At 40.8% G+C, this 27,665-nt stretch overlaps 1 protein-coding gene across 2 annotated transcripts in view; it reads left to right on the forward strand.

The window, feature by feature from the left end:
- The window catches only part of GRK4 (G protein-coupled receptor kinase 4), a 152,737-nt gene that overhangs the window by 53,952 nt on the left and 71,120 nt on the right, over positions 1 to 27,665 (forward strand). For both annotated transcript variants that reach the window (XM_069977350.1, XM_069977351.1), the window contains exon 2: positions 5,852 to 5,947. In XM_069977350.1, the coding sequence (XP_069833451.1) occupies positions 5,852 to 5,947 (96 nt within the window). The remainder of the gene's footprint in view (positions 1 to 5,851; positions 5,948 to 27,665) is intronic.

Genomic DNA, 27,665 nt, shown 5'->3' on the forward strand with positions numbered 1-27,665 from the left:
CACTAGTTATATTTAGCAACTCTCCAGTATCTTAAAGGGGTACTCTGGTAAAAAAAAAAAATCAACTGTTGTCAGAAATGTATACAAATTTGTCATTTGCTTTTGTTTAAAAATCTAAAGTCTTCCAGTACTTATCAGCTGCTGTATGTCCTGCAGGAAGTGGTGTATGACACAGTGCTCTCTGTGTATACGCTCCGGCCGGGATCCCATAGTAATATAGGCAATGTTCCACACTGCATAAAGTACGGCCGTTGTTGCCGATGGCAACAATGGCCGTACTTTTACCTAGTGTAAACATAGCCTAAGGCTGTAATGTATTGTGGGTCCCGCAGCAGCACTTTAATCAGCATTCTTGGCACCAGGTGGACAGCACACCGTGATTTACAGGGGAGAAAGTTTGATATCCTTCTTTAACTTGACTTTGTTCCATCTCATCCTGCAGCCATTTACTCCTTACAAGTTTATGCTTTTTTGTTAAAGATGTTGTGTGGTCTTCTGGTGAGAGGAGACCAATAAATGTTTAATATCCAAGGCAAATTAAACTTCAGAAAGAGAATGTTTCCATGTTTGCCGTGTTATGTAAAGCTGGTGTTGCATTAACTCTGTTGGCTTTAAACTTGTGCCTGGAAACAGTAGGTAGTCAGGCATCTTGGCGGAGAGCTCGTGAATGACATGAAGAGGGGAAATGGACTTATTGCAACTTCTATTTAACTTTTTAGTGTGTACGAGCAAAGTATAGTATTTGTAAGGAAACCCTTACCTCTGTATAGCCAACTGAGTACATAGGCTGTATTGGCTGAGCTTAAGGAGCCCCCTCCCTTTTAACTTAGCTTGCTTTCTTTAAAGGGGTTAACCATGTTTTTTTCTAAGCCTGAACAATCCCATAAGAGCTCTCTCTGTCATTCTGTGTCCTAATTTATAGCAGTGAATATCAAGCCTATTTCCTAAATTCTATACTGTTTGATTTCTTAAAGGGGTCATCCAGCCATACAAAATGAGTGGCCTATCAATATTATATTGGTGGAGGCCCGAATCATAAGAGCACCTCTGCCGACCAGCTATTTAAAAGAGTTTTGCCACTTGTTAAAGGACTGCAGCCTCTTTGGTGTTAACCTTTGCTCAACCTTGCAACCACCATACTATTAGTAGCAGCATTGCACTTGAATGGTAACACTGCAGTACCTTGCACTACCACTATTAGTGGGATAAGCCATAATTTTTATAAACCTCTTTAATGGATGTGCATTGCACTTGGAGTTATATTTTGACCAGCATAGACCTTCATTTAAATGATATAATTCTCATTACCAAACATCGCCAATTGGGGGAGCTAACTGTAAAAATTTCTGAGCACTGGTAATGTTAAATTGGAGAATGTTGTTGTAGGGCTGCCTGTTGGGAAGGATGTTGGCCTTAAAGGGCTATACCTGTCAGTGTGTAAAGACTTATATGCTGTCTGGCCAGGGGCAGGGGGAATAGAAAATAAAACATACTTGCCAGGTCCCCTTCTGCTCCTCTGTCCTGCCCCGAACCTTTCTTCTGCTTCCTGCTTTCAAGATGAATGGCCAGGAACAGGACCTGCTGTCTCAGCCAATCACTGACTGCAGTGGTTTCCTGTCTCAGCCTGGGATTGGCACAGGAAGCAGGTCCTATTCTGCAGAGCTCTACTTGGAAGAAGAGAGGACTAGTGGACAAACACATACTTGGCAGGAGCATGTGACCTGGGCTAGGAATGTTCCTCTTTCTACCCCTTTTAAGGCTGTCATCCTCTACAATACTAGCTGGAGTGATGTCCCGTCTCTGCTAGGTATTGGCTCAGGCGGCAGGTGCTGCTCCCAAGAGCTTGTCCTGGAAGCATAAAGAAGAGAGAGGATTACACGAAGCGATTTTTTTCAATTAACGATTAACGATAAACGATCTCCAACGATCGCAATAGCGGTTGCCTAATAATCGTTCGTTTTACTACACGGAAAGATTATCGGTTATATTGGAGCAACAAAATTCAAGAACACTCCCCTTTCAATTTGCGAATGAACAGGGAACGGCTAACGACATCTTATTCAAACGAACGATGTGCGAACGATGTGTAAAAGACAAACGATAAAAATAGATTCAAAACCTATGAAACGACCAGCGACCAATCGTTCGTCGTTTAATCGTTGTCTACTATTACACTTAAAGATAATCGTTCAAATACGACCGATTGAACGATTATTCGAACGATAATCGCTTCGTGTAATACCACCCTTAGAAGCTGTGGGGGCTAGGTAAGTATGTTCACCTCTCCTTTATTTCCCCCTGACCCGGCAGCGTGTTCATTTTTGGACTTTTGTAGGGTATATTCATATTATAGACCAGAGCTGTTTTTTTTTTTCGGTCTAAGCTTTACATGGAAGTACAATCTTTGTTGATTGTCCATGTTTCCACCGGTAAGAAAACCATTCATGACAAGCTGCGTGGATCTTCTTGATACTTCCCTGTACACCATGAGGTCAGGGTTATGTGTGGCTCAATGATGTAGGAACAAGCTGAAGGTCTGCATGCAGCCTGTGTGCTTTGGCCTGGCTCCCCGGATGAGCTGTGTTTGCCTCTGTCATTCCAGGTCTTGTACCTTTTGTATACTTGGCTCCTTCCCATCTTGGAAGCAGCTAATTCATTCCTGATCTGTTTGACTGCATGAAAGCAAAAGCCCCAAAGTGTTAAATACTTTGTGGAGACCACTGAGGTCACTCACACCTGCTGACATTTCATCCCATGAGAAGCTTATTATCCTGTAGGAATGAAGACTGGAAACATTCCCGTGTGAAGAAAACGTGTATAGACTATTCTATCACCAATGTTTCTGAGCTTAGCTAATTCTGAGGTGCTGTTTTATATCCCAGCATGCTCAGCCAATAATACTTGAGTATAGGGCTACATGGTGACTTCTGCCTCTGACGGATATAATGACCCCGTTAAACCTTGCATCACATCACATGACCCAATTTACACCTACCTTAAAGGAGAAGTCCGGCAAAAATTTTTATTAAATTATTGTATTGCCTCCCAAAAGTTATACAAACCACCAATATACACTTATTACAGGAAATGCTTATAAAGTGCTTTTTTTCCCTGCACTTACTGCTGCATCAAGGCTTCACTTCCTGGATAACATGGTGGTGTCACTTCCTGGATAACATGGTGATGTCACTTCCTGGATAACATGGTGATGTCACGACCCGACTCCCAGTGTGGGCTGTGGCTGCTGGAGAGGATAATGGCAGAGGGATGCTCGGTGTCCCCCTGCCATCATCCTCTTCAGCAGCCACAGCCCGCACAGCTCTGGGAGTCGGGTTGTGACATCACCATGTTATCCAGGAAGTGACATCACCATGTTATCCAGGAAGTGACATCACCATGTTATCCAGGAAGTGACATCACCATGTTATCCAGGAAGTGAAGCCTTGATGCAGTAGAAAGTGCAGGAAAAAAGCACTTTATAAGCAAGTCCAGAAATTGTATATTGGTGGTTTGTATACCTTTTGGGACGCAATACAATACTTTATTAAACATTTTTGGTGGACTTCTCCTTTAAAATGGGTGCAATGCTACAGTGAAACCTCTCCAATACGTAGGCAATCTCTAATACGCCAGTCAACCATACATTTGTATTTGGGAAGACCACCCAAAATTGTATTGACTAGTGGTACATGGGGTTGTCTTCTTAGAGGTTTCACTGTACTTGGTATGATCTTTGTCTAATATGCTCAATAGTGTTGGGGTCGGTGCTTTAAAGTGAATTTGTATCCACCCACCCACCAAACTGCTATTACCTTCTGTTTAATGAGATTATATCCTTACCGCTCTTGTTTTTTAAAATGTGCTCGGTGCCTTGGTTAGAGCTAAAAACTGAGGTGGTCTAGAGTGTCTGTGCCCCAGGTCTGCAACGCCTCTCCTCTCTTCCTTCCCACCCCCTTTCATCATTGGGAACACCCCCAGGCAGGATTTCTATTCATTACTTGTCTAAACAGTGCACCTGTGTCAATATGGCACATGTACACTGTTTAGACAGGTGATGAATAGAAGTCCTGCCTGGGGGCGTTCCCAATGATGAAGGGGGGCGGGAAGGTAAAGAGGAGAGGCATTGCAGACCTGGGGCACAGACACTCTAGGCCACGCAAGTATGACACAGTGCTGTAAGTTTAGGGTTTGTTTTTTTTTGCTCTAACCAAGTCATAAAAATGTCATAGAATTTCTGTAGAATCTCTATCTGTCATAAAAGTTGTATAGAAAGTGTATAGAGCTCTTCTGCAGTGATGAGAAATGTCAGTATTTTTTTTTTTCTTTTAAATTGTGGATTATTAATTTGTAGAATATTCATGCATTCTGGTGCTGAATATAAGGAGTTTGGTTGCAGTATAAAACTACCAATAAGTAAGGAATTTAAAATTTATATATAAAGATGTAAAGAAGAAAAAACAACAAAATGATATGTCTGCATTAGACAATAAGGGGTCATTTGGGGAGACAATCCCACCCCCCTGATTTTGGAATATTTTGGCATGAGACGTGCTGTAATGTTTTTACTGGCTGTAGTTGAAAAAGCGGTTTTCAGAATGTAAATGATACTGTTCCTGCAAGAACAGAAACAACGTAAGAGCAGGAACACTCTCTGTGAGGTGGGATCCTTCTCAAGACTGCGAGAATCCCTCGGGGTTTGGCCAGAGGTTTGGAAGGTTTAAAGGACTGTCTGTCTCTTAACTCGGCCCCCCTCCTTACACCCCCATCACATTCCATGCTGGAGGAATCAGCCAAGTACCAGATCTAATACTATTGGGTCAAAAGCACAAAATTAACCATTTACTCCCCAGTAAGCATAATGTATAAACATTCCCCGAAGCTGCACCAAGAATTGGGAACCTACTAAGGAGAGCCTTTGCTGCAAAACCCATTCATTTAGGCGTAATTTGTCTTTCTGGCGAAGCTTAGTGACAACCATTGCAGATCCCACAGAGATTCATACCGAGCTTTCTACCCGAATCTTAGAGGCTGAATCCACATTGCCCTGGATTTTAACTGTGGTAAAATCCACAAGCCAATTATAGTGTCCAACAGTTTCCTTTGCAGAAAGGGCAAGGGAGAAACACTGGGGGAATACTTTACCCTCTTTAAGGGAGGGGGTTGAATAATTTAATTATTGGTGGTGATGGTAACAGTGCACGTACTTCACATTTTGCCAAATTATTTGGGCAAAATGTCCAAGTACCACTGATGCCATTTTTGGGTCCAGAGGCCAATGCAGCTGGGAAGAGTAGTAGAAGTCCTTCCTTTTATAGCTCTGAATCCCATTGAATCTGCTTCTGGATTTAGCTAACAAAACTGAAAAAGTGCAAGTGTACTATTTAAAACAAACAAAAAAACAACTATGTGAACCCTTACATAATCTATCATCATGATTTGCCGTGTCACCCTTTTGAAAAATGGGAAACCCAGTTCTGGCATTACTGGTTCCATCTTTTCTGCTACTGACTGGTTGGGAACCAGTGAGACCCTGCCCAGGGTTCCCTTCTACAGTGGAGCTATATTGTTCATTAACAGAGGAGAAGAGAACTGGCCCAGTTGACATGTAATTAACATACACTATATTAGGTCTGTTGGTCCTAAATGGTAAATCCCAGCACCATAATGCCTAGACTAAATATTACTATGTCTTTGCCCTCTTTTCTTCTATGTATGTGACTATCTGGTTTGTTTGATGGTCTTGTATATATTCAGTTCAGTCGATGGAGTAAAATTGTTTACCTGTCACATTGTTTTTTGTGTTCACGTACTGTATACAGGATATAAAAATATAATGAATTTTTTGCGACAGGTGGAGGAGGCAAAAGGAATGGACGCAGCAAGAAATGGAAGGAGATGTTGAGATTGCCGCACATAAGTCACTGTGAAGAGCTCCGACATACAGTGGGTGAGTACATGGAGTAATAATAATTGATGTTACTATGTAGATTTTACACCCACAATCTAATATACTTGTATTATTATTATTGGTCCATTGTTCATCTTCTGGAGGCATCCAACCCATTTAATATAGTCTATTTGTCTCTGTTATCCATGCTGGTCAGCCATGTTGGAAAGATTTGGGCAATAGTTTGACAAAGGATTGTTTGTTCACAAATGCTTTTTCAGAAAAGAATATTCTCAGAACGTTACTAGAATATTCGCAGAAAGATCATTCATCCTTTGCCCGGTATAATGTATGGACAGTGTCAACAACTTTAACAGACAATTTAAGTTATACGTGTAGATACATTCATTTAGCAAACTTGACTACTACTCCCCTGCTCTTTTCCTCCCATTGCTGACAGCCTCTTGTCTAGGTTCCCGACCACCATTCTGCTCGTAAAGCATCGTTCGGACTGATATAATGTAGATGTGTAGAGATATAGCGTATATGTACTGTAATAAATAAATTATATATCAGCCAGATTACTGCTTTTAGAGCAGAGTGGTGGTCAATAACCTTGACAATGAGCTGTCAGCGATTTGGAGGAAAGCTTACTAAATGAATGTATTTACAAAAATATTTAACTTGATGAGCACTACGAGTATAACTACACTCACCGGCCACTTTATTAGGTACACCATGCTAGTAATGGGTTAGACCCCCTTTTGCCTTCAGAACTGCCTCAATTCTTGGTGGCATAGATACAACAAGGTGCTGGAAGCGTTCCTCAGAGATTTTGGTCCATATTGACATGATGGCATCACACAGTTGCCGCAGACTTGTCGGCTGCACATCCATGATGCGAATCTCCCGTTCCACCACATCCCAAAGATGCTCTATTGGATTGAGATCTGGTGACTGTGGAGGCCATTTGAGTACAGTGAACTCATTGTCATGTTCAAGAAACCAGTCTGAGATGATTCTAGCTTTATGACATGGCGCATTATCCTGCTGAAAGTAGCCACCAGATGTTGGGTACATTGTGGTCATAAAGGGATGGACATGGTCAGCAACAATACTCAGGTAGGCTGTGGCGTTGCAACGATGCTCAATTGGTACCAAGGGGCCCAAAGAGTGCCAAGAAAATTTTCCCCACACCATGACACCACCACCACCAGCCTGAACCGTTGATACAAGGCAGGATGGATCCATGCTTTCATGTTGTTGACGCCAAATTCTGACCCTACCATCTGAATGTTGCAGAAGAAATCGAGACTCATCAGACCAGGCAACGTTTTTCCAATCTTCTACTGTCCAATTTCGATGAGCTTGTGCAAATTGTAGCCTCAGTTTCCTGTTCTTAGCTGAAAGGAGTGGCCCCCGGTGTGGTCTTCTGCTGCTGTAGCCCATCTGCCTCAATGTTCGACGTACTGTGTGTTCAGAGATGCTCTTCTGCCTACCTTGGTTGTAACGGTTGGCTATTTGAGTCACTGTTGCCTTTCTATCAGCTCGCCCATTCTCCTCTAACCTCTGGCATCAACAAGGCATTTCCGCCCACAGAACTGCCACTCACTGGATGTTTTTTCTTTTTCGGACCATTCTCTGTAAACCCTAGAGATGGTTGTGCGTGAAAATCCCAGTAGATCAGCAGTTTCTGAAATACTCAGACCAGCCCTTCTGGCACCAACAACCATGCCACGTTCAAAGGCCCTCAAATCACCTTTCTTCCCCATACTGATGCTCGGTTTGAACTGCAGGAGATTGTCTTGACTATGTCTACATGCCTAAATGCACTGAGTTGCCGCCATGTGATTGGCTGATTAGAAATTAAGTGGTAACATGCAGTTGGACAGGTGTACCTAATAAAGTGGCCGGTGAGTGTATATTATCTGAGATTGGAATACCCTTTTAACCTAAATGTATAATGTACATATAGCACCACAAGAAGAAATATTATGGTACCCATTGAGATCAGTGGGCTTGTAGTAGTCGTACACAATAATAGTGACTACTTTATTTACTAAGGATGCCCTGACAGGTAACCCCTCTTAGCCGCTCTGCAATCTGAAAATCTACAAAAACATCTCTTCTGCATCGCTTCAGCTTCCTGGAGATTCTTGGAATAAGCCTTATTTTTAAGAGCCCAATGGATAATGGTTTCTAGTATTGTGTGAGTGGTTTTATAGCAGGGCTTTGATCTCTGGGAAGTGGGAGTCTTTTGGCTCCTTTTTCTTGTTTTTAGGTATGAACTGAAATAAAACCTTCATGGAACGTGTTACTTTTCATTTACGGTCCAACTTTTGTCTTAACCTCTTACTGACATATGACTCGGTGTGGCAGCCTCAGCGATTAGCAATGACACTTGGTAAAGATGGTCTCTGGTTTTATTTTACTGTGTGTGAACACAGCCTTAAGAAGCATCATCTCAGTATCTGATACAATTCAATAGTTCTTATTTGCTTTCATACCTTAAGGGTATGTTCACACTGAGCAAAAACGGTGGAATCCCACCGTGCTCAGTGTCCCTGTGTGAGTGGATGAGAGGACGCACGCTCTTCCGCTGCCGCCGCTCTCTGCTCGAAGAAGTAGCATGTCATTTCTTTGAGCGGAGAGCGGCGGCTGCAGAGGAGGAGCACGCGCTCTCCAATAGACTGGCTATGGGACACTGAGACCGGCAGAAAGTGACGCCACAGAATTCTACCTGTTTTATTCAGCGTGAACATAGTGTGAACACAAGCACCTTTTAGGTTTACCTACCTGACACCTTATTCTCCCCCCAACATCACAGGGCCAGACTGTATCCTGCAGGTGTAATATCAGTAGTTCAATATGATCCCGTTTTCAGTGACGTTTTTTATGCTTTGTCCACATCTGTGTAGGAGACTCTATTTGACAGAATAGCAAAGCGTGATGGATTGTTCTTTATTTTAAAAGACAGACATTAGGGTAGATCTCAGCAGAAGCCATTATAAGTCCTTGAGGTCCATAGGGCATCAGATCTGACACGTCAGGATAACTTTTCTTCTGCTGTGATGGAACATCACAAAGACAAGTGAGGTGTGAACAGTGCTTTAGTTATATCTTTTGGGTCACCACTAGAGATGAGCGAACCGGGTTCGGGTTCGAGTCCATCCGAACCCGAACGTTCGGCATTTGATTAGCTGGGGCTGCTGAACTTGGATAAAGCTCGAAGGTTGTCTGGAAAACATGGATACAGCCAATGACTATATCCGTGTTTTCCACATAGCCTTAGGGCTTTATCCAAGTTCAGCAGCCCCCGCTAATCAAATGCCGAACGATCAGGTTCGGATCGACTCGAGCATGCTCCAGGTTCGCTCATCTCTAGTCACCACCAAATTGCCAGCCGTGCTCTATTTCCTGGATAGTAGTTCTACCTGTTTATAAGAGCTGGCCATGTATCACTAGCTAACACAGCAGATTTGCAATAAAAAATCTTGGTGATATCCTATAGAAATTGAACCAGAGACTCTATTCCTTGTCCTGTAATTTTTTTTTAAGAGATGCAACTACATTTTAAGTGCCGCCGGGCTACATCTCTACTGCATAAGTTTATAGTCACTGTTAGATCACTATCAATAATGTCTCACCTACATTTTCTATTATGGATTAGTGTCAGAAATAAAAACTTGTTCTTTTATTCTAGTCTGTTTTTATTTTTTGACTGTCATATTATTTTATTTCACTATTTGTACATTGTTATAGGGGCTGCCACCTTGCCTGGCATGTTATTAACAGCATATTGTGACATGCTTTATAGCAAGACTCATGGACATAGACGACAACAGACAGACTCTGTCCCCTTGAGATGAATTTTAAACATCACTGAGTGTACTCTGTGACCTTTGAAAATGTAATTCCAAAGGGAGCTACTATTATCTCCTCTGTCCACTGGTCTCACATGATGCTGCAATGCTGCACAGATCTCTTCCTATCACTAAAGACAGGACAGGAAGTCTCAGCTTAGTTATAGTCCCAGTGGTAAGAACAAAAATTGCTAGATATCAGGATTATTTTAAACTATAAAGAGTAAAAATATAAAAATTCAAAAAATTACCACAAATTCTTACCATAAAAACAATATGTATATGGGTATTCCAGAGAATGTTGCCCCCCCCCCCCCCTTATCAATCTTAGCCCAGGAAACTGTTACATAGAAAACAACCCTATACCTCACCCCCCTTGCCCAACAACACAGCTGTCAAGATGTTGGACTTTCCCGTTTAGCCAATTAATGGCTGGCACACTACAGGTTGAGCCGATCATGAACTGGTTTGGAGCCAAGAACTTCCCTTCTACTTTTTCCCATATGCAGTTGTGCTTAGTGTGGTTGAGTGTGTATGTGTTTTCTATAGGCAAAGGAGAGAAAGCTTCAGCCTATCTCTAAGGAAATAAGAGTTAATCCTTAATCCTTCTTTAGATAGATCTGGCTTGCACATTGGATAGTTGGCCATTTCCACTAGTGTTGAGCGAACCTATTAAAATCCTTTGGGTTCCGCAATGTTATCCAAACCAAACGCTCTGCTTTTGATTCCTGCAGAAGTTGGATGTCTGTGGCTGTATCCATGTTTTCCAGGACCCCTTAGGGTAACATCCATCTTCTGCAGCCAAAGGGTTTGGATAATGTTGCCAACCATTTTGAGAGATACTCAACACAAGTATTCACCTAAACAAGTATCCACCTAAACTAATGGGATCAACCCACTTTTCTCTAAAGTGTATGGCGGCTGGCATGTATACTATGGCTGTTGCAGATGTAGCTGATCCCCAGGCACATAGGAACCCCGCTTGCTTCTATTTACCGAGGGATGTTCTTTATAAGATAACATCCTTAAGCAAGAATGACACTGCAAATGGTCCCCATGTGTATGACATTTGTTCCTTGTGCCTTTTTGTGGAATAAGTCCAAATACAGCGGAGTCACATGGAAAACAGACTCTGGAAAAAATGACACACGTTGAAAAATCAGCTCCATTTGTAAATGAATGTCGGACTTGTATATATCGTGATTAGACAGCCAAACCACTCAGCAGACCATAATGGAGCGACGCATCTTGAGCAGTGAAAAGGGTTCAATCTATGCGGCTGATGAGACGATGGAAAAAAGGATTACTCATAGATATTTACCAGGCAGGTAAGAATAACAGACCTTGTTCTAAATCATGAATTCAAGAAACATAATGCGGGACGACTAGTCACGGCCTGGATTGTTTTATCATGGTTACGAGACAAAACAAGTTAATGAGATTGCGGGAGCTATTATTTACAGATGTGCTCAGTGACCAGAATACTCCTTTATCTGTTGGGAACAATACGAAGACAATATGTGGAAAAAAACATACTTTTATTTCATCTTTTTTCTTGGTTTTGTGGGGTATTTTATGCATAATTCTTTAAAGGAGAAGTCCAGCGAAAATTTTTATTAAAGCATTGTATTGCCCCCCAAAAGTTATACAAATCACCAATATACACTTCTTATTACGGGAAATGCTTATAAAGGGCTTTTTCCCTGCACTTACTACTGCATCAAGGCTTCACTTCCTGGATAAAATGGTGATGTCACGACCCGACTCCCAGAGCTGTGCGGGCTGTGGCTGCTGGAGAGGATGATGGCAGGGGGACACTGAGGGACACAGGGCACTGGAGGGACACTGAGCATCCCCCTGCCATCATCTTCTCCAGCAGCCACAGCCCGCACAGCTCTGGAAGTCTGGTCGTGACATCACCATTTTATCCAGGAAGTGACATCACCATGTTATCCAGGAAGTGAAGCCTTGATGCAGTAGTAGGTGCAGGGAAAAAAAGCACCTTTAAGCATTTCCTGTAATACGTGTATATTGGTGATTTGTATAACTTTTGGGGGGCAATACAATATTTTAATAAAAAATTTTGCCGGACTTCTCCTTTAAGGATGCAACCAATGGTTTTAGTTGTTTTGTTTCGATAAATTGTTATAGTCATAACTTTATTTGCTAGTGTAGCTGTATAAGGGCTACGTTTTTTGTGGGGGCACACTTGGTTTGTGTTTTCTAGTGTTTTCATGTTTTTGTTGTTCATGGGGAAAAAGTTTCTTTTCCTTCAATTTTATCTTTAATTTGTGCTGAACCTAAGGCCTCACACTATAGCTATGTCCTCTTCTCTGCCTTAACACTTCTCTGTGCGCTCACACTATTGTTACACTGCCATTTAATCTTGCCTTAATTAGACATATGGCGTAAAGAATGCTTTTTCTATTGAAGCATCTATGAAGCGAGCTTATGAGCTTGACAGTGAATGTTGGGTGCTTTTAGCAGCTGACACTGTTAATGACCGACATCCGCAATCATGCTGATGTCAGCCATTACCCTCTTACAGTGGGTTAACACTACGGAATCTGCGTGGAGAAGTTCCGGCAGATTTTATCGCTCATACCCACTCGTACCTGCTCGCAGTGGCGGCGCACATATCTGCCTGTCCCATAGACACCATTCTGTAGGTGGGTGAATTTCACCGTCCTCCAAAAGAATTGACATGTCAATTCTTTCGGCGGATGGTAGGATCGGCCCGGCCATAGAATGGTGTCTATGGGACTGTCGTAGATGCGCGCTGCTGAGAGCAGGTACAAGACGGAATCTGCAGGAACTTCTTCACACAGATTCTGTAGTCTGAACCCACCCTAGGTTACGTTCACACTGAGGAATAGGTGAGTATTCAGTAATAAATTGAAGAGGTAAGTTTTCTGCTTGAAATTCGTCCGCCTGTTCAAGCCCTGGCAGAATTTGAGCGGAATACTAGCAGAATTCAAGAAGAATTTAACCCCCCATTGACTTCTATAGGACTCCTCTAGCAGAATCCGCTCATAGAATTAACATGTCAATTCTTTGGGCAGAAAGCAGATCTGCAGCAGAAAATTCTGCTTGGAAATTCTGCAGTGTGAACAAAAGAGCAGAAATTCCATTGAACACAATAGGACATTGCTCTGTACATATTTTGTGGGAGGAATTTCAAACTGAAATTAGGAGCAGATTCCTCTTCAATTACTCGCCTATTCCTCAGTGTGCATATACCCTTAAATGCTGCGATTGGTAGCAGTTTGTAGCATTTAAGAGGATCAATGACGGAATAGCATCTGCTGCTGAGCGCAAGGCAATCTTTTAATAGTAGTAAAGATCACAGTGCAAAAAAAGAGCCCTAAACAACCCTTAAGATGGAATAACTGTTAAAGTCACAATAGGGACATTTCCGCATATTTACTTGTCAAAAAAGTTTTTAAAAAGTAGCTAAATGACTGATCTACAAAATAACGATATAAAAATTATGGCAAGGACAAAACAAAAACACTGTGTGGCTGTGTCCATGAAGCCAAAATCTGCTGTGTTCTTAAGAGGGTAAAAATAAGGCAAATTTAAATAAATTTTATAGCCCATAAATTATGAAATTCGGATTTGCTTCTGGCAAAGAACTTGAAAATACCATGCGTCCTTTTCGGTTAGTTTTCTGAACCTTGTTTGTCCAGCTAGAATGTGTTTTTGTGAGCCATCTTATCTCTGGAAGCTTTTTAGACGCCAGAAAATGTAATGTTTTGTTTATATTTGTCTTTCCGAATAAAGGAGCTTGAATTAATATTTTTAATGAATGGGAATGTTCCTTCATATTATTATTGTAGAAGTTTCTTTCCCATAAGGTTTTGTTTGGCAGCTTTATACTCCATTGTTGGTAAAATCGGTTTATATTTTTCTAAATGATTGCGTGACGTCACCACCTCATCTCCTGATAAGAGCTCAGACACACAACAGAGCCCTGCGCACAGAGCTTGCACAGTTTCTTAAAGCAGAACGGTCAGTAAAGGCAGTGTACAATAGGTTCTTACACCAAATCTGGAGAAACCTAAATCTGGAGAGAGAACTCTTTATTTCAGTATGTCACTCCAACGCTGAGAAATAGCCTTAGAAGTTTTAAAGAATAGGGATTTCCTCTGGGCTGCAAAAGCTTTAAAGCATTCAGCCCCTCCTGTCCTAACTAAAACCCTAATGCCTGGAAGTAAACACCCACTCTGGGCTTTTGTATAAAGCATCTAAAACTTATATCTTAGTGCTGGAGCGAAGGACTAACATAAGAGTTATATCTCCTAAATCAGGATACGAAGTCCTGTTGAGCCCTAAGTAGTCTGGCAGCCCTGTTTATAGCTCTTTACAAATGCTAGACATTATTATCTGAGGAAGCCTAGCGTCTGAGACCAGAATAAGTAGGACCTTTTCCTCTTTTGGATAACTACTTTAAGGAGCCTTGGAACATGATTGGGGATTATCAGATTATTAACCAAGCTAGAATTTAATTCAGAATGAAGTAGATTCTTTGTTTTGATTAAAGGCTTTTAATCACAGTCGGTTGTTAATAAAATATTTGGTGTACTGGGATGCAGCACATGCTGAGAGAATGGTACGATATAAGTAATATACAATTTAATACAGGAGCATATTACAAGCTGCAATTGTATGCAGCTACAAATGTCACTACCACTGGCATAGCTATCATAGAGGCGGAACATGCAACTGCTATGGGGCCTGTGCGGCAGGGGGGGCCCGGTAAAGCGTGGTCTGCTTCTGTGGGATTGTACACACCAGCACCATCACCACCCCAAACAGCCCCTGTCCTACCCTGAACCCGCACAGCTGCCAGCCCCCCGCTTAACCCCAGACAGCCACTGGCCCCATGTATCCTAGCAACGCCCCTGGTCACTACAACAACATTCTAGTAAAGCTCATGTGTTAAACGACATAAATTACTACCTATATGGCAAAGGGAATGGAAAAGAAGGGAATGGAAGGGTAATCACAGATACAAAGCTGTATTAAAGACAAACAAACCATAGGAAGGGGAGTAGTTGTCTTCTTCATCAATGGCTGCTGGGCCATGATGCCTGCAGCAGTTCTGGATGGGCATCCTTTCCCAGTTTGTAATCCGGTATTTCTTGGCAAGTTATAGCTCTGGGATGCTTTAATGTATTATCTGATTGAATGACAAGATATATAATACACTGCAGTGCCAATTTGCACTGCAGTGTATTATGCCTGTCAGGCAGACATAGCAGACAGTCTCTGCTTAACCATGGCAGGCATAGCAGATCAGACGTTAGGGCGCTGGAGGCCTATCATAGCTACCATCTGGACTCAACTATTGCTTCGCAGAGCCCTGATGGTCAACGGAGGGAGACTTCTCCCTCCGTTCTTCTTATAGATGCTGCTGTTGCCGCAGCATCTACAAGCTAATCATCGGGATCATAAATAGAGATGAGCGAACCGGGTTTGAGTCGATTCGAACCCGAACGTTCGGTATTTGATTAGCTGAGGCTGCTGAACTTGGATAAAGCTCTAAGGTTGTCTGGAAAACATGGATACAGCCAATGATTATATCCATATTTTCAACATAACCTTAGGGCTTTATCCAAGTTCAGCAGCCACCACTAATCAAATACGGAAAGTTCGGGTTCGGATGGACGCGAGCATGCTCCAGGTTCTCTCATCTCTACTGCCGTGCTCTCTCCCCAGCTATCTGACCACTGAGACCCACTGCGTTGAAAACCTTTTAGATGTGTCAAAAGTAATTTTTATTGACAATGACTCTTAAAAGTAGAAATGATCATTGAAATCTGATTCACAAATGTCCTTCCATAAAACCCCTGGAAAATTTGCTGAAATGTACATAAAATAAAGGGGTTAAAAGTTTACCTCCTTACTTGTTCCCCTTTTTTAAGCTTGTAAATTAATAAGCGGACACATCTGTTTCTGAGGCCATCTCGCTCCCTCTTATCCTCCAATTACTCTGCTGCTTAGTAAGGGCTTGCGTCATTCATGTTTATAAGCTGACATATCTTTAACAGCATATGTTTGGCTGCAGATGTTAACTCGTAAAAAAGTATGTGTAGTGGTTACATGAGTGCTCGGCGTTGTGTGAACTTGCACACAATTCTGGTTTTAATTTACTCTGGGCAACCGATTTTTTTATTTTTTTTTCTCCCCCCCCCCCCCCCCCCCCTCTTCTTGACTGTGTAATTTTGTGGAATTATTTGACCTCCTTCTTGGCATCTGTGACTCTACACCAATAGCTAAAGTTCTTTTCAAACATTCCAATGGAGTATGAATATGAATGTTGACAGCAGAAGAGAACGCATAGCCCCAATGCATCTTCTTGTTTTTCTCCTGTCCGTTCTAGAATATTGTAATATTTATTTTACTTTTTAATTTTTTTTTTAAGCTGCTTTTTAAATGTTTACTGTTTCCCACATGATTTCTTGCTGGGCTTTTCTTTGAAAACAATGCACGTTCGTTGAAGAGGGACTTCCTGGGCTCTCAGGTTTGCCTGTCTTAGCTGTGGATGAATGGTCTTACGTCTTTGGCTGTTCATTCTCTAATGTCATGGGGGCTATCAGAATTAAAGTGTTGGATGTTTATTACTTATCTATCCAACATGATCATTACGGGAACATTTAAAGGAGAAGTCCGTCAATTTATAAAATCTGGCAGGGGGGGAAATTGATAAGTACGAACTTGCCTCTCCTTGTGCCCGTGGTGAGCAGGAAGTCCCCCACTGGGCTCCGGGATATCCAGTACTGACAGTGATGGACTGGCCGCTCAGCCAATCAGTGACTAGGGTGGGATGGGACTCCGCCCCAGTCACTGATTGGCTGAGCTGCCAGTCCATCAGCTGGGACAGGCCTTCCTTGTATATCCCCTTTTAAGCACATATTTACCTGTGAGTTTTAGAGGTTTGGGGGCTCGTCTGGGATTAGAATATTTTTTTTATTGTATAATAGATTGAAATAACAATGCTCCTGTAGATAACACAATGTCAATTTGTGTCAATTCTAAATTACAGGATCCATATCGCATTCCATCGAAGACAAAAGAAATACTAAATACACATCCTGCCAGTTCCCATGTCTATCAATATATTTCCTGTTTGCATTTCTCTTGTCAATTTGTTTTTATTGCCAAATTTTTATTAGAACAAGGAGATTATGTTCTGTTTTGCTTAAAAGCACATGGTTGTGTTATGAAGTCATGTCTTCCAGATCTATATTATTACTCCTATATTCTGGTATGAGCATATCATACCATAAACATATCCTTTTTCCCAATTAGCATCTTAGGAGCCATGTATGGTGCACAGATCCCCTGCATGCATGTATCTCCAGGTATTGGCAGCTGCTAGTATTCTGTTCAGTATTACTGAATATTGCTACTAGACCTTAGTACTGGCAATTTGTTCTAGGTTAAAGTTTTTTTTTTTTGTGTGTGTAGTATAAGTAAGTGTATTCACATTACTTACTGACAGCAGCTTCCTGTGTACCTCATAGAGCGAAAATCAGATTCCCCTCCTACAGGCTGCGCTGTCCTGCTCTGTGGTGAGTCTGTCCTTAAGATGGCCAACATGGAGGAGCATGTGACCATGCCCTGCTTCCAGTGTCCTTATATATGCATAGGTATATGCAGGCTCAGTGGAGGATACTGGGGGGTGGGGCATGGTCACATGCTTTTTCATGTCAGTCATCTTATGGACAGACTCACCACAGAGCAGGGCATCACAGCCTGGGGGAGGGAAGTCTTATATTAGCTCTATGAGGTACACAGGGACCTACTGTCAGTATATACAGTGAGTGCAGTTACTAATTCTGTATACTAAACAATTTTACTATAAAGTGGCCAACCCTTTTAATAATTTGATTTTGTCTTTATGAGCATTTTATTTTTTTGTAGGTAAAGTATTTTATTAAATATATCATGGAACACAATCTAGAATGCAAGTGAGACATAAGATTGCGAGAAGATCCCAAACATACCATAAAGTCAGGGGGGTGACATGTCAAATCATACATAACTAGTAAAGAAATAAACATAGCCACTTTGATGCCAGATGGATGAAAACTATGTGTACTTAGTGTACAGATGGTGTCAGAATTAAGACAGTAAGGCAATAACAGGTGAGGGGAGAAGGAGAGAGAAGAGGGAAAAAAGGGAGCTGGGGTCGGACAAGTCTAGAACAGGCTAGGAGACGATAAGGAAACCCAGTGGAGAGGCCTTAGCAGGTAAGAGTGCAGTATCTGGGAGATGATTGGAAGAGAAGCCAAGAACACCAGGTGGAGATATATATATATATATATATAATATATATATATATATATATATATATATATATATATATATATATATATATATATATATATATATATATATATATATATATATATATATATATATAATATTTTGTGTGTGTATATATATATATATATATATATATATAATAATTATATATATAATATTTTGTGTGTGTGTGTATATATATATATATATATATATATATATATATATACACTTTAGAAGGGGAAGTAGCCAGCAGGTCCTCCATATGTTGGGTATGGGATCTTTCCGCGAACCCATTCTCCAAGGCTAGCGGGTCCATGGACCTCCATTGTCTGGGGATGGCAGTTTTGGCCGCTTTCAGTAGATAATGGGCTAAGTAATTTTGTGTATTTAGATTTGGCCATGGGGAACATAAAAGGATAACTTCAGATGTGTTGGGGACTGTGACTCCCGTGATCTCAGCAATGGTCTGGAAAACAGTTGTCCAAAGGGCTTGAGACAGGGCATCCCCCACCATATATGAGCCATAGTTCCCTCGTTGTTCCAGGAGCGCCAGCATGTGTCGGGAATCGATGGATACCATCTGTGGAGAGATGTGGGAACTCTGTACCATTGTGTCAGAATCTTATAGTAACTTTCTTGTGCCTTTGGGGTTTTATGTATTATGTGGCAGAACATCACCTGTTATTTCTGAAAGTTACTTACAGGCTTGGGAAAACCAGCTTTAGAGCTTGCCATTACACAGAGAGAGTCTCCAAATAACCATTGTGCCAATAGGAGAATGCTGTGCCCAGTGGAGTACTTTTGGGTCTTTACTATGGAAACTTTGGAACGTTTGTGTGTTGCCATACAGAGCGCCTATCTCAATGCTCTCTGTATCCTTTGACAGTTGCACATGCCCTTGTGTGTTGATGCCACCAGAGATGGAACTTGCATCAGGGTCAGAACCAAACGACCGGCTGTTGACACCAGAGCCACTTGGCACTCGTATCGGGATCATATAACAGAAACTTGGCACTGTAGCCAGAGCTGTCAGACTAGGCTTTGCACAATCACAGTATCCCTGCCATTTGGCACTTTTCACATTAAAATATTCTGTCTGGTTGTTTAATTTCTTATTAGAAACATTCCTATTCCACAGTGGCTCAGTGGTTTGCATTGTTGCTTTGCAGCTTTGGGGTCCAGAGTACAAATCAGATTAGAGACTTCATCTGCCTATGTTGGTATGTTCTCACCGTGTTTATGTGGCTTTCCTCTGGGTACTCCGGGTTGCTCCTACATTCCAAAAACATACCGATAGGTTATGCAATGAGCATTTAGCAGCGTGCCACAATGTCTTGTTTTTGTATTTTCACCTAGAGTCTGTCTAGGGGCAATCTTTTTACGCTAGGCTATTTATTAGTTCTTTAGAAGGTAGGATTACATGTGGCCTATGACTGCAGAAAATGAGCACTGTTTAGGGTAGAAGTTTTAAAAAAAATCTACATGCTGTTACAAAAAACAAACAAAAAAAACCCACTGAAATCTGTGTGGAGATTGACATGTCGTGCAGATTGTGCTGAGTTGATAAATCGCTCAATTGATGATTTAACGAATTTGAGTGGCCATTTTTTTTTTTTTCAATAAACTATTTGAATTTAGACGACGTGATGAATCGTGTGAAAGAGTCGTCTTTGCTATCTGAAAACAACCCACTCAACAGGTAAAATTGTTGAAAATCTGTTTCCACAAAAAGATCTGGGAGTGATTGAGACACTATCAGTGATGATTTGTGAACATGGATTATTAGTCAGAACTACAATTCCCATCATGCCTGGACAGCCAAAGCGTTAACAGCTGGAGGGCCGTAGGTTCCCCATTAGGGATGGTCCACAGGGATACAGCAGCAGGACCCCCTATGGGTTATGGCTGTATCCCAGTTTTCCAGGCTTTCCTCCCGCTGGATCCGCCCGCTGCACGGAGCAGGCAGACAGCGGTAATCATCGCGGAGGGTTCGGTACAAACCCCGTCCGAACCAGGTTCGGACCATCCCTATTCCCCATCCTTGCTTTAAGAGATCAGTGCTCACTTGCTGTAGCCTGTCAGCCCAAGTGAAAGTGCCCTTAGCCACATGCTTCTCTCCCTGTTCATTCTATTAATGGGTCAGGGTCTTAACATTCCCCCAATCTATGGGGGTCTCTGCGCATAGCCCCCTACTGATGAAAACTTTTGACAGCTCTAAAGTAAAGATGAGCATGCTCAAGCCGGATTTTCTGCCATTTGAATACTGCTGGCTGAAGAATAAAGTTGAGCAAACTTCAAGTATGTTCGAGTTCAGCATTTGATTACTGGTGGCTGCTAAAGTTGGATACAACCCTGAGGCTGCCTGAAAAACATGGATACAGCCATAGACTATATACATGTTTTTCTAGACTCTCTGGGGCAACACCAAACTTCTTCCGCCACCATTTTTTAAATGCCGAACATGCTTGAGTTATGCTTATCGCTACCTTTTTATAGCTTCTAAAAACTTTTCTAAAAAGCCAGTTACATTTAAAATAAATTTACATAATCCACATTGAAATTACCTCAGCATTTATGCTTTGTGCAGTTTATACTCCTAATGTGATGGTGGTTGTAACAATACTTATTCCCAGTCACGTTCCTAGTCCGTGCAAGAATGTGTTTCGCATTTTATTATAGTACAGCTCTGTGTATGAAGCTGAAAAGTTACAAAAAATACTCCCTTTCTGAATAGAATTCTTGGTTATGAGTAGTTTTCAGTCCACCGGATAATAGATCGGAAGGCTTCCTGGACATCCCAATGACTCAGTTTTAATTAATCTTTATGCAAAGTTTAATTCGCTTACTATGTGTCAAGGGGATAGTTTCTCAGCATATTTAGTCTCCAATAACAGATCATTGTACTTACTTGTAGTACACAACACAGATATTAGCATAGAAATATGTCCTTTATTATTACTACTAATTATTTTAATTATTACTTCTTCTTTGTCTTGTTCTTCTTTGTCTTCTTCTTCGTCATTGTCTTCTTCGTCTTCTTTGTCTTTATCTTATTCGTCTTCGTCTTCTTCTTCTTCATCTTCTTCTTCATCTTCACAGAAGCCATTTCATTAGTCCCTTAATGTATGGCCAATGATCTGCCAACTGATTCTTCCCCTGGCCAAGTTTACTTTGGGTCTTGTGAGCCCGATCACTGGGTTTTTTGTGATGAGACCATTTCTGTAAGTTTTATGGGGTGTTAGTTCAAAAGAATAAGTTCTTAGTTAAGATACTCCAATTTTCTGAGAAAAATAGTACATTAGAATTAAATAAAACCTGGTCTATGGATTACATTGTCCTTCTTTAGAGCACTGAAATGATTTGATGATGTTGTGTAGCGAGGATGGGCAGAGGGACGGTCAACCTGGGTGCAAATCTGACCAATTTATCTCCCTTACTTGGTTTGTCACTTGTAAAGTGATTGGAGATGCATACAGTAAGTGAACATTTCATGGGTCAGGTGCTGTTATATCAAAATGTGAAGTGAGTGATGATACATACAGTGTATATAGTACTGTACAGGAGCAGGGAGTCTGACATTAGTGACTGCTACTGTACATACATTTTCTGGCACACTATATAGCCAATAGCCAGCCCATGTGTGGTACTTGTCTTGTTGGCTTACTGGCGTGTCTTGTAATTACTGGCACACTACACCACTGCTCAGAGAATAAGGGCCTTATTACACAGGACGATTATCGTTCAAAAAAAATCGATAGTTCAGATTTGAACGATAAACGTTACATATAATAGGAGGCAATGATTAAATGACCAACGAGAAATCGTTGATCGTTTGATAGAATCTGGACCTATTATCGTTAATCGTTCGAACATCATTCGGTGTAATAACTCATTCTATAGTCTATCGGCCAGGAAAAAACGAGTGCAAGAACGACCAAGTAACGATTATCATCCTGTGTGATAGGGTGAACGATTAAGATCATTTGTCATAGCGGTCGTCTGAGATTGTTAATTGTTAATCGACAAAAAATTGTCCAGTGTAATACTACCCTAACTGTTTCACACATCTACATTACCACATGCACATCAGCTAAATCCATTAGGGCTAAATAAACCGATAACAGTGGATACACAACGTGTAAGTATAATGGTATTATTATTTATTATTATATATTTTTTTACTAAGGAAGTCTGTCTTTAAAGGGGAACTCTGGATAAGAAAAACTTGTTTTCTATTAAAAGTACATTAAAAGTTATATAGATGTATCTATACAGTGTATTACCGTATCTGTACGATTCTGCCACACTGGTAGCTGATAGAAATCCAGGAAGTGAAAAAAAATGGCCTCTGTGCCAATTCACATTGTCTCCTGCTCCCACTGCTCTCCCACCTTAGGAGACAAATATTCCATGCCTCTGTCTCACATTGTGTGTGTTTGCTAGGCACAGGCTGATGATGCAGACAGGAGGCAGGGCGTGATGTCACAGGAGGCGGGGCTGGATCCTCCAATCCCCTGAGTGATTCACCATCTCTGACCGGCCAGAAGCAGCTGCTGCACTAATTTTACTGACCGTAATGGGTGGAGGCTGTGATGATCACATGAGAGAAAGCATTGCATTCTGGGAAATACCAAACCAGGAAGAACAGAAACACAAAACAGAGCAACCCCCCCCCCCCCCCCCCAACAAATGGATTTTTGTTAGTTTCAAAACTGGGATAGATAGGTAAGTAATGCGTTCTGCTTCTGCAGAAGTTTCATTTTTTTAACCTCTACCTGGAATTCCCCTTTAAAGATCTGGTAGAATCCATGACAATCAAAGGTGTTGTCCATGTAACGTGTAAGGAAAAAACACCAAGGGACCTCTAGGAAGTGAGGCTTAAACAAATAAAACTCTAGAATAACAAAATGAGTCAAAAGAGCAAATGTAAACCATGTAAAATAACCTGCACCCTCAGCATAAATACATCCCTGATGTATGCAGTCAGAAACCTGTGGAAATTCCTTCAGGCCATGTGTACAACACACATCGGGGCCCTGGCTTGTTGGAATGTTGTGGGAATTAAGTTGTGTAATTTTTAGTGTGTGTGTGTATGTATATGTGTGTGTGTGTGTGTGTGTGTGTGTGTGTATGTATGTATATATATATATGTATGTATGTATATATATATATGTATGTATATATATATATGTATGTATATATATATGTGTGTATATATGTATGTGTGTATATATATATATATATATATATATATATATATATATATATATAATTTTTTTTTTTTTTCCTTTTACATTGAGTTGATTGACACTATCATTTGCTTATATCTACAATGGTGCTACTTCTATGATAAGCTAGAGTTTATTATGTTTTTCAGAATTCTGTACCACTGTTATTTCAGGATAGTATTTGTCCTTTTTTAAGCTTTTATGTATTAATTTCAGATTTGGTTTTATTTAAAATACTTGTAAGATTTATTTTGTTAGTCTCCATTTCTAAAAAAAAAAATACCCATTTTGTTTCCCAGATCACATAGATTTTCCAAAAACTACTGAAGCACAGCAAAAAAACAAACAAACAAAAAAAAAACACTGGCTCAAAAAGATGTGGTTTTAGTAAAAGGGGCGTGGCCTGCAGTCACAAAAGAAATGTACCAAAATTTTGCTGCATCCTTCTGGTTTAAAGTATTTCAACTTAAAGATGGTCTAAGCTTAGATTACCTTAAGATATACCAGATTTTCCATGGCCAAATATTCCTGAGGGAGGAGAGGAGTAAACTGCAGCAAGACAGCCCTGGTAGTGGCTTTTCTCTCAGAGAACAAAGGGGTCAAGAAGTGAAATTCCATCCTGTTATAACAGTTATATAGTTACATATAACTTTGCAATGTAACTTTATTTTTAAGTTGTTTTTTTTTCCCCTTCATGGCAAGGGGGGGACACGGACTGTGCCCCACCAGTTAATGAAAGCGTGGGGGGAAAAAAATCTATTTTCTTTAAGGGGGAACTATCATCTGGTTAGAAGACTCTAACCTGCTAACAGCTTCCTATTGTGCACGGGGTGCCTTCATCTTCACGCTGTTCCCATGCAGTTTTGAGCTAAGCCTTGGTCTGGTAAGGGCCAAACCTCCAGAGCACTGTTCCACCCCCTCCATCAATTAACATAAGCAAGCCGGGCCGGCCGGAGGCTGATCGGTGCTCTGGAGGTGGGGCCCTTACCAGACCAAGGATACATAAAAACTCCCTGGGAGATATCATCAGGCTAGATTTGTCAAACCTGCTTATCGTTCCCCTTTAAGGGTGCGTTCACACATATAGATCTGCAGCAGATTTTATGGCGCAGATTTGCTTTTGAATCCGCAACTTCAAATCTGCTCCCTCAAATCGGCTGCAGATCCTGTACGTGTGAACGCACCCTAATAAAGTTATAGTACAAAGTTCTAATGAATCATTTTGTTTCCCTGCAATCCCCCTTTTAATTGTGGTCTGTTGCGTACTTAGGCACCCATTATCATAGAAGTGTGGTGATCTAGAATACCATCAATTGTGTATTATATAACCTCTGTATAAAGGAGGTTTCGCTTCCCGGCCTGGTCTGGCTAGTACGAACATGGCCTTGTTTATGGGGTTAGGAGATGAGAGGTCAAATGGTGGAAAAATAGAGGAGCCTCCAGGTCTGCTGCTGTGTATAACATAGGGGAATATCCCGATTACAATGTGGAAAATGACATGGTGGCTGTACAATGCTTATTCTCCCTAGAATCAGATAAATGATTGTGTTCTTGCCTGGAGCACCATTTCTCCTCTGGCAAAGCGTCAATCCCTCTGTTAATAAACATTGTATAAAGCCGTCACTTCAGCCTCGATGGCGTGGAGCTATATTGTTTGTTGTCAAACACTTTGCCAAGATAAAACTAATAGTGTGAGCGAGTAAAATTATTGTATGTGACATGACTGTTTATTTAGTAATGCGTATAGATTCTGCTCCGTATACTGTCTGTGCACCCTTCTGTCTGTAGCCATGTAGAATTTTCCTACATGTAATGTTCTATAACTTACACACAGTGGTATAATAGTTCCACCATGGTGGATATAATTATATATAAATTAATATATTAATATAAATATATCTAGAAATACAGATGTGCAGATGCTGAAGCGGCAGTCAGACTCTTGTAGACTAGAGCACAGAGCCGAAGAATTGTGAGTAATATTGAATACGGCTCTGGATGAAAATGGGAGCCTGTGTAAATTTTTTTTTTTTTTTTTTTTTTAGCGAACAATAACACAACCTGAACGATATATGTAGTGTAACGATTATTTTGCGGTCGTTACATGGTCGTTTAAAACGTTCGCCGGGGTGATCATGACCATACGACACACCTACTTTTTTTTAAACCTTTTTACGAACGACTGAAAGATTTCTAATTTTACGAACCGATTAGCGAATTATCTTTCAAAGACCAACGACTTTTTTTTTCCACATGCTGAAAAACAATTTTGAACGACAGTTTACCGATTTCACCTTTTGTCGCTCGCTCGTTTACACCAATTCCACAAAGCGATTATTGTTAACGAGCGGTCGTTGGAGCGAGTTCATGAACGATAATCGTTCCGTGGAATAGGGCCTTTAGGGCTGCTTTTAACTTCTGCAGACACCAGTAATCAAATGCTGCACAAACCGGAGCATGCTCAAGATCCACTCATCTCTAGTAATTGGAGGATTGACTTTTCATTCCACCTTTTTTGGGATTATACCTTCCATTTTTTGTATGTTACATAAGAAGTTTCTATAATCCTGTACGTAAGGAGGAGTCTGGACAAAATAAAAGAAACACTGTAGGCAGGAGATTGTGAGAACATAACTATACCCTCTCTGCAGCCCCTGGTCTTCTGCTCGTCTCCTATATCTTCTGGTTTCCGTGATGTCATGGCCAACTGGAGCTGCCCACTCGGCTAATTGGCGACTGAGGCCGGACATTAGAAGATATAGAAGATACGGGAGACCAGCAGTGGACTGGACTACACCTTTAAGTAGCAATAGGCTCTTTGATTTGCAGAATGAAGCCTCCTTGTGGCACTTTAATAATATTATTATTAATAATAATAATAATAATAATAATAATAATAATAATAATAATAATAATAATAATAATAAATAATAATAGCTTAGCGGACATACAGTTGTTTTCTAGGGGGGGGCAGATCATGACATAGCCCTACAACCCTATTTACACTATCATGGTTATAGGTAATACACTATATGCCATCTTTGTTTGCTTAAAGGGGTAGTGCACCAAAAAATTTTTTCTTTCAAATCAACTGCTGCCATGAAGTGCCAGAGATTTGTAATTTACTTCTATTAAAAAATCTCAAGCCTTCCAGTACTTATCAGCTGCTGTGTGTCCAGCAGGAAGTGGTGTTTTCTTTCCTGTCTGACACAGTGCTCTCTGTTGCCTCCTCTGTCCATGTCAGGAACTGTCCAGAGAAGGAGCAAATCCCCATAGAAAACTTCTCCTGCTCTCCAGACTGGAAATAATACCACTTCCTGCTGGGCATACAGCAGCTGATAAGTACTGGAAGGCTTGAGATTTTTTAATAGAAGTAAATTACAAATCTCTGGCACTTTATGGCAGCAGTTGATTTGAAAGAAATTTTTTTTTGGTGCACTACCCCTTTAATTCATAAAAATAAAAGTTGCTCCACTCACCGCCATCACTTTTTGGTGGAAAGAGGATTAAGATAGGAGAAGATCTTCACATTTGCCTCTGTGTCTTAGTCGGTCCATGTTTTTTTTTGCATCTCATGTTACTGTCTCCCACTCATCCAGTCCCACTCACAGTCTGGTTTTTGCTTACTGAATATTAGACTCTCCTATGTATGGTAACTACATTTGATTCATGTTGTATGTTACATTGTATTTACCCTAAATTGACTGCGAGATAGCATTGCATCATCTATGTATCCCCTGTAATGGCTGATATAAGCTTGTAGTGGAGAAATACATTAATATTTTTTATGTATCTTTGTATATTGAAAGGTTTTAATTTTAGGCCTGGTATAATAAAGCTATCTTATTATATTCTTGTGTGTACACTGTTTGTAGTGCCTCTTTTTTTAGTTGATATTTAGCCCTTGTAGCACCCCATAGAGTAATATGTACTGTATGTATTATGATGGTGCCTACCTTGCAGACAAAGCTAGTACAATACATGATAGAAACCCTGTTATGTTCTACACAAGTGCACATATGCTTCAAGTGAACATACCCTTAAGGGGAACTAGTCACTATGAAAATACTACCTAAGCTATTGCCATGTTATAGAGCAGAAGGAGCTGAGCGGATTGATTGATATATATATTCATAGGAAAAGATTCAGTATTAATTTTAATTCTCTGATGGAGAATTAGAAATCTCTGATGTTTTCATGCTAAAGAGTCCAGTCCATTGAGTGACACCGCCCACTGGACTCCTTACCACAGAATAAGCAGGGATTTCAATCAACAAGTCACAAGTTATACTAAATATTTCCCCAAAGAGAAGGAGAGGCACTACAAGTGTAATCCGCAAACTGGCAAAGAGGGGGTACTAGTGGTGAGAG

The sequence above is a fragment of the Dendropsophus ebraccatus genome, chromosome 7 (assembly GCF_027789765.1).
Source record: "Dendropsophus ebraccatus isolate aDenEbr1 chromosome 7, aDenEbr1.pat, whole genome shotgun sequence".
Lineage (NCBI taxonomy): Eukaryota > Metazoa > Chordata > Amphibia > Anura > Hylidae > Dendropsophus > Dendropsophus ebraccatus.